At 37.5% G+C, this 12,497-nt stretch overlaps 1 protein-coding gene across 1 annotated transcript in view; it reads right to left on the bottom strand.

The window, feature by feature from the left end:
* LOC128995331 (phosphatase and actin regulator 4-A-like) overlaps positions 1–12,497 on the bottom strand; it is a 172,794-nt gene that overhangs the window by 31,308 nt on the left and 128,989 nt on the right. Inside the window, exon 3 of the mRNA XM_054420319.1 lies at positions 926–1,093. Within this exon, the coding sequence (XP_054276294.1) occupies positions 926–1,093 (168 nt within the window). The remainder of the gene's footprint in view (positions 1–925; positions 1,094–12,497) is intronic.

Genomic DNA, 12,497 nt, shown 5'->3' with positions numbered 1-12,497 from the left:
TTAACAGTTTCCCTCCACTTCCTCCATTTTACGCTGTTTCATGCAAACGATGTAGAAACCGAAAGCGTTGTGGCGGATACCGAGGAAACCAGCAATTACTGCGCGACGCGGCTAGTGGAGCGGATACGCCACCACAACTGGGTCTGCGGGCCGCGCAACGCCGGAGAAAGCACGGCAAACGCGCCGAGACCACCCTCGCCCGCGCGTGCTACAATACCAATTACCAACCATGAGGCGGGTTGTGCTGAAATACAACTGGGGAATAATTCTTGCCTCATGGATCTATAAAACATTTTTTAGTTTAATAATTGGATTTAACACATGGACCAACACGATCCGGGTGACATTTAATTGCGAAGCATTTGTTTTGGCTTGAAACTGTCAGATACTGTATTTGCGAAGATTTATATATAATAGTTTTACCAGCATATCTGAAAATATGCAAACCAACTGCTGTTCTTAATATAAGAAGGTTTCAACTGACTACGATAAGATCCCCGTGCGTAGAACGGGGCACACAGTTAGTATTTCAATATTAAGGCAGTGATGCATAATTTAAAATGTTAATATTAAACTCAGAAAGGATTTTCAGTGAAAATTCTCTAAAACATCACAAAAGCATAAAAGATGGTTCAAGTAGTCACGATGTCGTTATAATTTTCTTTAACATACTCAGGGCGCTACAGTTATAGAAAAAAACAAAACTTAAACTAAGTTTTTATAACAAATTGTGGTTGTATTTTGATTATGTTGTTTACATCTCACATAGAAAACTGGACTAGAACTTCCTTAAAATTTCATCACCGAGTTTGGAGTATAGTATGAAGTGACTATTGTAAATTCTTCTGTCATTACAATCACAAAACAGGATTCTTTGGCGAACATCTTAAGCACTCCAACTAAAATGCAATTGAAAAATACTCACATCTTTGAGCGGCCTCGAACTTCTCACTTTTCTTTTTTCTCTTCCACTTCCAAGGTTTAAACAGTCGCCCCAAAGCAGAGAACTTGCTCTTCCTCTCCAGTGGCGGCGTCCTCGTGCCAGAGCCCAGACTGTTGGTCCGCAGCGCCGAGCCATTCTGCTTCTTGGCCCCTGGAACACAGATGACAGTTAAAATACATACCACATACTGCTTCACATAATAATGGCATTTTGGACCTTAAACACCTCCTACAACTTTTGTATAATGAAGTATCATCACATCTATATGGGCCAGCTGTAGCCAACTTTGTATTCAGATTGCAACCTAATTGAATGAGCCACTAACAAAGTTGGTTTCTGTCGAAGACATTTCCTCTCTTACATGAATTATGATGATAATGATTACAAGTTTGATAGTTTGTCCAGTTCAGTTATCCAATACATTGTATGTTAACAAAGTAACAAAACAATCTTATAATAAAGCAAGCCATAAGATATCTTAAATCGATTGAGTCACAACTGTATTGTATTGTCATCGCTTCCACAGGCAAGTCGAAGCGGCGCCCGACGCAACATCAGTCTAAACGCCAAACATTATTAAGTCGTGAAAGGGCGCTGCGGAACCGTCCAAACCCTACAATCGGCCGACGATTCGACACAGCGATAATTTATTTCGGACTGATGGCGCAACGGGACCGATGATTGCGGGACGAATGGGCGAGCTCTCATTACCAGATCGGAACGCAAACACCTGACGACGGCCAGACAGATGGATCCGAAACGCCGTCGGTTTATTATTAAATTAGTGGTTCAGGCAAACGAATGGCTCGAAATTACCTGTTGAAAGTGGAGTCGCCTTTCAAACGGGAAATGATAGTTCAAGGTAATTGGTTACTTCGAAAATTAAAAACCTCAATTTGGCCATTTTAGAGTGCAATATTATAATTTATACGGGATACTATAAAATTTACCAACACAGTGAACTAATCTCTTAATTTTATAATTAATTGCACATCTTATTTGCTAAAAAATTTTGCAAAGCTTACGACAGCTAGCCTGGCTTTCCTACTGGACTTAATTACCCGTGGTTGGTACCAAATTAAAGATATTTTCCTGTAGAAGTGCAGAATCCCTTTAAATTAAAATAGTCTAAAAAATAAGCACAAAAAATGAATTAAAAATTGGAAAATTAACATGGGCGTTATTGCTTGCCATGCTGGTGACGAAATAAATAACAACGAAAAATAAACATAAAATCAAAAGAAATGCAAGAAATTCCAATAACATGTTTTATTTACAGCGTGGGTAGAAAAAAACTGGGAAGAGAAGTTTGCACAATAGCCTACATACTTTTGGTCGAGTTTTCGACCACGGGGCAAGCTCTCGCCCATATATTAATAGGCAAGCAAGTTTCTTTAAAACCTTTTATCCCAACTCGTGTGCATCGCAGGGAAAATCTAAGCATACTGTTAGAAATATATATTTCCTGTAGATGTGCAGAATCCCTTTACAAATTAAAATGTGCTCAAAAATAAGCGCAACAAATGAATTTGAATTCTTTTTTTAATGTTAACTTGGGCCTTATCGGGTTCCATGCTGGTGACGAAATAGCAACGAAAAAAAAAACAAATCAAAACAAATGGAAGAAATTCCAATCACGTGTGTTTTTTACAGCATAGGGTGAAAATAGAGAAGTCTGTACATTAAATATTTTTGGTAGAGACTTCGACCTCTGGACGACCTCTATGGTTAATAGTAAATGTTCCGAGTTTTAAAAATTCTTTACTAGACTGTTAAAAAAATCCATAATCTCCCCATTATATTTGGGTTGCAATAGGTGTAGTTCTTACAAAATTGTATTAGTATAATTTAAATCATTTTCGTATTTGAAAATTTAGTCATTATTAGGCCTACATACCATCAACGTGTAAATCTACGTCTATTCGAACGAGTTCACGAACCAGCATGATTAGGCTATCATAACGGGGTTTCATGGGGTAAAAATATGTTTCCAATTTTTTACCACAAAAACATAAAATGTTGCAATTTGTATCCAAACAATTTTTTAGAGCTTAAAAAATATTTACTATATGGAATCATTATTATAAGCTTCAATAAAAAAGGGTGAAACTTAAAAAAAAAACTGTAAATTTAAAATATCCATATTAATTTTATTAAGAATAACTAAACTTTTGTATTTTGCTCGTTTATGAACATATTTTGAACGAATTTCAAAAATTTATTAATTTTACACCACCATTTATTAACATTTCACTAAAAACTACTTTGTAACCTTCCCTGTAGCAGCAAACATTAGTACGGTGCGATGCCAATAACAGTCGAGTTTGAGTAGTCGAGAAAATGAAAAACATTTCTTTTCCCGAGAAAATTGAAAGTTGGCAGGTCTCTGCTAGACTTGTTCCACAGTCATCCATAAACGTCAACATCAGTCACCTGGCAGATAGCGTTCAAACGTCTCTGTTCATCTCTATACACTGTCTCACCTCGGCGACATCATAGCAAAGAGACATGTAAAACCCGACAAATCATAACTTAAACATGTTTCGATAACATGATGTAGCTAACTTGAAACTTCGTACACTTTTGTTGCTCCACAACATTACTTGGTGACGACTAATATCCCTGAACAAACATAATATTACAACAGATTCGTATCATTGAATATCATTGAACGACATTACAAGACAAGCTAAGCATAAAAATATCGCATAGTGATTACATATCTAAACACTATATGGTACGCAATCTTCTGTGTGGAGTGGTTCGGTAAATGTAGGAATATTATTCTTTTAAAGATATCCTAAATACGAAATTATATAATTTCATAGAAAAGAAACAACGTTATGCAATTATCATGATATTAATGATATTTAAATTGATAATGATATCATGATATTTAAATTATATTTAAACAAATTGAGAAAATTACAGTTTAAAATTTTTATTCAACCAAACAATATAATAGACTAAAAGATATTGTTATATTCAATTGTATATTAAATGTAACGAATTACTATTTTGGTGATAGATTTATTCAATTTCTACATTGGCCATAATTGTACTTCCGAATGACCAACATTTTCTCTCAGGTATGAAATCCAAATATTAAATTTAAACAAACATATTCTAAAAACAATCATTAATACTATTCTATGAAAAGTGGTTATTGATTTAAATTGATGCCAATGCAAACAAACAAAACATCTTGGTTCAATCGGAACGTTTAATTGGTTTAGTTTAATTGGGTCTTGGGTTATAATGACAAGGATTTTAGTTGGTTAAATGTGATTGAATTCCGTTTAGTTGAATCTTTGTGAAATTTCAGATAGAGCTTATGCTGGTGTAGGAAAATTTTTCAAGCTTGAATAATTCATTTGACGTATAATATAATGTATCATATAATTGTTGTTACCTCGACAGAGCTTTTATCCATTTTATTACTTTTACTTTTAAAATACTTTTCAATGAAATGGCGACCATACAAAGTAGGTATTTTAAGCCAAGTATGAATGGAGATGAGTGTAGTGTTCGTGGTGGCGCGTATTATAGACCATTTTGAATATCACGGTATTTTTTGTATTGTTCAAATGGAAGTAATTGTGTAACTTTTAGGTCAGTCAAGGGCCACAGATTCACCTTTCCGCTTTCTTCTTGTGATTTCCCGCGCAGAAACTAAACAGTTCTACGCCACCGCCCACCGCGCTGCAATAAATGCTGACTAACAATTGATTTCAACATCCACCCATTATTTATTCAAACGACCGTTTTCTACCATTTAGTATTTATTAGTTAAACTAAATACAAGTACAGTGTCCCACGTACCCAAAAGTCAATGCAGTTTTAAAACCGTTCAAGTAATAATATAATTTAAATTGTGTTTAAAAAACAATAGGTTTGATTTCTTCCCTCAATTAATTACAAACAGTGTCAGCATCCACAATTCAAAAGGTGGCCAAAGGTTAAATTTAAATTATACATGAACTTCAAGCAAAATACACAAACTAAATCACTAGGCATATTTATGAAATGTTATTGTGTAAATTTTTAAGTTGACATGAACACAAAACTTTTCACTATTAGTGATAAAAGTGGTTGGAATCATTATAAACGACGAGATCGGAAGATCAGTGAGAAAACCCTCTATAAAGAAGCTCTTAAAAAAATATTGTATGTAGGGTGCAAATATTTTACGATACTAAATTTGTATTTTGCATTTAGCAGGGATTTCGTACAGCCTTGCTGTATGATTTTAACAGGAATTATCAGTTCAATAGAAAACTTAATATTGTAATTTTTTCTGTGAACCGGAATCAAACTAAAAACAACACGATTCGAAATAAGAGGTTTAAATATAAGAAGAAGTCATACTAAAAAGTAAAAGTCCTACACATCCGACAATGTGCGCTTTCAGCCGAGGAATCTGTGACAGTTGAACGACAGGATAATAACTGAGTGTAAATCCTACATCCTCGTCACTTTCAATCACGCTCTGGTAGTCGCACGATGGCACAGTGGCAGTGTGGCATTAACCTACTGGCCAACCTGGCACTGCCACAGTACGACGTACCTATGGTAGAATCTGTGACAGTTGAACGACAGGATAATAACTGAGTGTAAATCCTACATCCTCGTCACTTTCAATCACGCTCTGGTAGTCGCAAGATGGCACAGTGGCAGTGTGGCATTAACCTACTGGCCAACCTGGCACTGCCACAGTACGACGTATGGTAGAATCTGTGACAGTTGAACGACAGGATAATAACTGAGTGTAAATCCTACATCCTCGTCACTTTCAATCACGCTCTGGTAGTCGCACGATGGTACAGTGTCAGTGTGGCATTAACCTACTGGCCAACCTGGCACTGCCACAGTACGACGTATGGTAGAATCTGTGACAGTTGAACGACAGGATAATAACTGAGTGTAAATCCTACATCCTCGTCACTTTCAATCACGCTCTGGTAGTCGCACGATGGCACAGTGGCAGTGTGGCATTAACCTACTAGCCAACCTGGCACTGCCACAGTACGACGTATGGTAGAATCTGTGACAGTTGAACGACAGGATAATAACTGAGTGTAAATCCTACATCCTCGTCACTTTCAATCACGCTCTGGTAGTCGCAAGATGGCACAGTGGCAGTGTGGCATTAACCTACTGGCCAACCTGGCACTGCCACAGTACGACGTATGGTAGAATCTGTGACAGTTGAACGACAGGATAATAACTGAGTGTAAATCCTACATCCTCGTCACTTTCAATCACGCTCTGGTAGTCGCAAGATGGCACAGTGGCAGTGTGGCATTAACCTACTGGCCAACCTGGCACTGCCACAGTACGACGTATGGTAGAATCTGTGACAGTTGAACGACAGGATAATAACTGAGTGTAAATCCTACATCCTCGTCACTTTCAATCACGCTCTGGTAGTCGCAAGATGGCACAGTGGCAGTGTGGCATTAACCTACTGGCCAACCTGGCACTGCCACAGTACGACGTATGGTAGAATCTGTGACAGTTGAACGACAGGATAATAACTGAGTGTAAATCCTACATCCTCGTCACTTTCAATCACGCTCTGGTAGTCGCAAGATGGCACAGTGGCAGTGTGGCATTAACCTACTGGCCAACCTGGCACTGCCACAGTACGACGTATGGTAGAATCTGTGACAGTTGAACGACAGGATAATAACTGAGTGTAAATCCTACATCCTCGTCACTTTCAATCACGCTCTGGTAGTCGCAAGATGGCACAGTGGCAGTGTGGCATTAACCTACTGGCCAACCTGGCACTGCCACAGTACGACGTATGGTAGAATCTGTGACAGTTGAACGACAGGATAATAACTGAGTGTAAATCCTACATCCTCGTCACTTTCAATCACGCTCTGGTAGTCGCAAGATTGCACAGTGGCAGTGTGGCATTAACCTACTGGCCAACCTGGCACTGCCACAGTACGACGTATGGTAGAATCTGTGACAGTTGAACGACAGGATAATAACTGAGTGTAAATCCTACATCCTCGTCACTTTCAATCACGCTCTGGTAGTCGCACGATGGCACAGTGGCAGTGTGGCATTAACCTACTGGCCAACCTGGCACTGCCACAGTACGACGTATGGTAGAATCTGTGACAGTTGAACGACAGGATAATAACTGAGTGTAAATCCTACATCCTCGTCACTTCCAATCACGCTCTGGTAGTCGCACGATGGCACAGTGGCAGTGTGGCATTAACCTACTGGCCAACCTGGCACTGCCACAGTACGACGTATGGTAGAATCTGTGACAGTTGAACGACAGGATAATAACTGAGTGTAAATCCTACATCCTCGTCACTTTCAATCACGCTCTGGTAGTCGCACGATGGCACAGTGGCAGTGTGGCATTAACCTACTGGCCAACCTGGCACTGCCACAGTACGACGTATGGTAGAATCTGTGACAGTTGAACGACAGGATAATAACTGAGTGTAAATCCTACATCCTCGTCACTTTCAATCACGCTCTGGTAGTCGCACGATGGCACAGTGGCAGTGTGGCATTAACCTACTGGCCAACCTGGCACTGCCACAGTACGACGCCGACATACGGGAACCATGCTTTCATGACGTAGGAAAGCGACATTACAGGAAACTACGGCTTGATCAGACATTAAAGGATTAAAATAGAAATACACTACATAACATATGTGATTTGACAGTCTGTATTTTAGTAAAACTAGGGGCTAAACAATTAATTAATTAATTTAATTGTCTATGGATATATTATACTATTCATCTATTTTTAGTAACAGAGTTTAAAGTTGCATAGCAAAGCGTAGAGACACATACACATAAACCAATAAATAGGAGAAACAACAATTTATGATAACCAAGGAAAATTATGATTATTTCTTTCTTTGTTGCATCATTAACACGTAGGCGTTTGGAGTAGCCTATAAAAAAGGCTGAACATTATAAACGTTTAAACAAAACCTAATTCTGAAGTCACTAATTATATTTTAATGGACGTTTTACCTACTGTTGTTGCAAACATATTAATTGTAGGTAACGTGTAGAAAATTGTGAATTAGGTTTTCATACTGAACTGACCTGAGAAAATACATCTTAACTAACATCACAATCCATAGCTTTTTCGACAACCTGCGATGTCCAACAGATAGTTTCTGAACTTGAATTAAAACAAATTTATTGATTTCGTCACTGACTGCGAAAAGAGCTTCTACTTGGAATCAGTGGTGATCAAATAGTAAAAATATTTAACAATACACAATAATAAGATTACTTAGAGTATACATTTATTGGCACTATTACCTACCCTAAGTGTTCTGCAGGTCGCAAATTACATTTCTTTAACCACACAGTGTTTTACTGTATTTCGTGACACGACATATACGGAAAATTTTCATTCGTCAAGCAAAACTGCACAAGAGTAGACCTATAACCACACCAGCAACCTATAACCAAAATGACAGCTATTCAAAGATGCATTGAATTTGCATCGCTATTTTAAGCTACCTCCTCAGGGAGACGCCTGCTAGAAGTCGGAAGAAAATCATAAACGTATACATAGGTCGATGTACACATCAAATTAAAGGTCTTAATTTTAGAATACAATGCCACAAATTTGAGCTCAAAATAACAACTGAGTAAAAAAATAGCAGTCATTCAAAGATTCAAAATGGCAGATTCAATATATCTTTGAACGGCTGACATTTTTAACTCGGTTTTTCGTTTTAGTTCAAATTTGCAGCATTGTATTTCACTACTAGATATCTTTAATTTGATGTGCATATCAACCTATGCTTACATTAAAGATTTTCTTGTTGTACTCCTTGTGGGCCATCCCCCTAGAGGAGAGGAAAGTTGATAATTGCTTAAAAAGGTAAGTTGGTATGATAAATATCTAGATACAAAAACTATACCACCGCATCTATGTTAGTGAAAAATATATTAAGCCGTTCTGGGACTTATTTAGCACACTTTATAGTAGCAGTATCTTAGCGTTTATCACAATAAGCCTCTGAGAGACAAATTACCATATCAACCTGTACCCCCCCCCCCATACCACAGGTAGTGTAGTGGCATTGTCGGCGGTCTGAGCTCCATTGTACACACCAAGAGCTTTGTTGTCCTCTCCCCGCCTTTGTTATTAATTATTGGTTAACCTCATCTACTTCACCCTCAATGGTGCTTTGGTTCTTCAATCTTCGATGGTTTGAAAATTCTTGTAAAACTGTGTCATTAGGTCAAGTGTATACTGATAGAGACGAGACTGTTAAAAATACTTTTCATTCAAATAAATTTAATCTAATTTCTTTTTCAAACTACATATCGGTTTAAGCAATAGTTATCATACTAAGATAGCAAAATGCTTATACAATATTTCTTTACGTTTTGCAAAATATACCCGAGGTAGTTCCCCTCCAAAAAGTCGAATTGCCAAAACTATTTTACTAAACCGTCAGGTACATGTACAGCTAAGGCAGGTCTGAATCGACCTTCTATCATTATCTTGGTACCACAGAGGTGGTGAAGTAATTATAAGTACGTTACAGCTATAATGAGTGGTCGTCCTAAAGCACGACTACAGACTTGCAAGGGAAACACAAGTGGGGGTGGTTTGCCAGCATTCTGTGTTGGATTCCTGTAAACTTGCCTTTCACGATGGCTACCAAGGAGATGAGAGGCGAGAGTGGTATCGGCGCGGCCAAAGGATGGTGCTAGTCAAGTCTTCGATCAATCCCAACCGATAATAGGTAACTTGAAGAGGTTAAATTTAAAGAGCATATAATTTCATTAGCAGTACCGGACAAAAAGAATTACATATTCCTATGCCTGTCTGTGGGTGCACACTGTACAAGAGGTCCTTTCAATTATGTTTTATCACAAAGTATCTCTGTACTTGGAGAGCGAGCTTGTCTGTCTAGGGGTAAAAATCCCGCTCATCACCAATGGATTTGATCTAAGTGATAATGCCGCAACACTCTAGAACAAGCCTGAAAAAACAGTTCCGGGCTAGAACCTAGCGTTCCTCTCTCCCATTGCAAACGCAAAGTACCAGTGTAGCTGCAATAACAATTTTATGCTTATACGCCACACGTCACGTTATGCTTATACGCCAGTACGAAGGACGGGTACTCTGCTAGTATTTTAATAAATCTTAAAATATTGTTTTTCTAAAGTTAATGCTAGTATCCAATTGTGAACTTTATTGCTTAAAACCCAAAACAAATGTATTCCAATTTTATGGTAAGATTTGAAATTTAACACCTAGACGTGTATAATGCAACGCTAGTTTTATTTTACAAGCCAGTAAAGCTGCTACTATAACCTGAGACTTGTTGCCTTGTGTCGTTTAACATAACAGAGATTTATACAGGTGTACTCGCTTTAAGCGGGACAAGAGCTGAATATTTCCTCATACAACTGCTACTGTTGTTGTGCAGAGCTTCACTGTTTAATTTGTAAATTTGTAGAGCTTCAAACAAATACGTTATTCCGATTCTTCAACTGGAAGTAAATAACATATAAACTACCTTAAAATTGCTGTCGAAATGTATTGGCGTAATCCTAAAAATTGTTATGTAAAGTCAAAAGCTTTTAAATCAAGTATTTTCCTGAATTTTGCTATCACGACCAATTGGCAATCAAGACCAATTATTTGATCGATCAAATGATTAAAAACAATATAAAATCCTTCATCTCACCAGGACGATGGCCAACTGTGTGACGTTCAACAAGCTTCAATGCAAACACGGGTTATTTTACAACAGGCCATACTATATGTACTTACCTTCTGTTAAAGAAAGTATTTTTTTTAATACAAATGTGTTTTTGCAAAATGTCCATCTCATAATATTAGTTAAATATTAATATCTTCTTATTTGTTATTTAGTTAAAAATGTCACATTTGTGTTCAAGTACATCATTTTTAGTTTAAAAAAATTAAGGGATTTAGTATTCAAGCAGATGTCAAACTTATAACAAATAACCTACTGCAAATACACCATAGACAATTTTCTATGAATCAAAGTGAATCAGTTCGTCTATGTGCCTCGCGGCACCGAGCCCAGGTAGGATAACCAAAAGGCCGATATTAAAATGTAACCGTGGACATGGAAAATTCTTGATAAAGTCAGTAGTTTTTTGGTTTTAACACTTCTGTGATAAAAGAAAGAATAACACGGAATAATGAAACAAAACAAATAGAATTAACAAAACAAATAGAAAATAACAACTGATAAACCGAACTCTATATTCGCTCGTTACTGTTTGGTTCGATGCTATTGTTTGGTTGTATGAACATTGAGCTAAGAGAAGAACACCACATTCTACCAACGATTTGTTGAGTAAGAGCTGTGGATTACTGTAAGCAGATTTACAACAATCTTCAGTAACCATACACCTCACCAATAACCTGGATATATAAAACCATATAAATCGTCACGTACCCTACCACAATGTCCCATCATAGCGGAATATAGTTCAATTGACCACCGACCAGATAGACTACAAACACATAAAGGCCACACAATCATGCTGAGTAGGCCTACCATGCCAGAGAAGATGATCCCAGCTGGCTGACCGTGATCTCAGGGTAGGCTCCGGCTCTACCAGGTTGGCCCAGCTGTTGGCTCGTCTCACGGTCACTGATGGTCGCGTTATCCCCCTGGACCTATCCCCATCCAACACCTTGTACCTGCCCGCCACCTCCATCACGGCGCAACTGCCTTATCTCTCCCCTTATCAGGAGACCTCTTATCACACAAACAACGCCGAGGTCAACGCGAATCTTAGTGTTTCTTTGCACACACCGCATTCCATTCTACATTTGCAGGTTTTCTCATTATACACATTGTTTTACATGCAACTGTGCTATAAAATAGCAACGGGGTTTATGATAGACCACATTTGTATTTATTAAATATTTTACTTACTTTCGTTCACAATAAAACTTTAGAAAGTGCACGAACATAAAACAAATCGTGTTGAATTTGATTCTTAGACAATATACACGAAACAGGGAGCTCATTAAGTTGATGTTCAGTAAATAATACTGCCAGCGTCGAATGGGGTAAGATAACAAAACGTGTAAAACCCAGGTGGTTAGTTATGTGGCTTTTATATTTAAAATAGCTAGAGTGGTCGAAAACCCAGTCGAGCTTCCAGTGGTCGAAAACTAGACCAAAAATATGTAATATGTAGACTTCTCTATTTTCACTCCACGCTTTAAATACAACATGTGATTGGAATTTCTTCCATGTTTTCATTTTCTGTTTATATTATTTTGTTGTTATTTCATCACCAAGATGGCAACCCATAAGGCCCATGTTAATAAAAAAAAAAATTCATTTTTGTGCTTATTTTTGGTCCTATTTTAATTTGTGACTTAACTTGTTATTTGTCATTTCCGCTTTAGGGCTGAAACAACTAAAAATAATAATAACGTATTTCAATAACATCAACAAGAATTTGTCTAAAGCATAAACAAGTTTATATGATTAAAACCTCACATTGCTTTCTTAAAGAAGATATTTTCGTAGTTTTAG

Source organism: Macrosteles quadrilineatus, unplaced genomic scaffold (genome assembly GCF_028750875.1).
Source record: "Macrosteles quadrilineatus isolate MER2022 unplaced genomic scaffold, UCM_ALF_1.0 Scaffold_1__1_contigs__length_201487025, whole genome shotgun sequence".
Taxonomy (NCBI): domain Eukaryota; kingdom Metazoa; phylum Arthropoda; class Insecta; order Hemiptera; family Cicadellidae; genus Macrosteles; species Macrosteles quadrilineatus.
The sequence above is the reverse complement of the archived record's forward strand: the minus strand, read 5'-3'. Positions and strand labels throughout refer to the sequence as shown.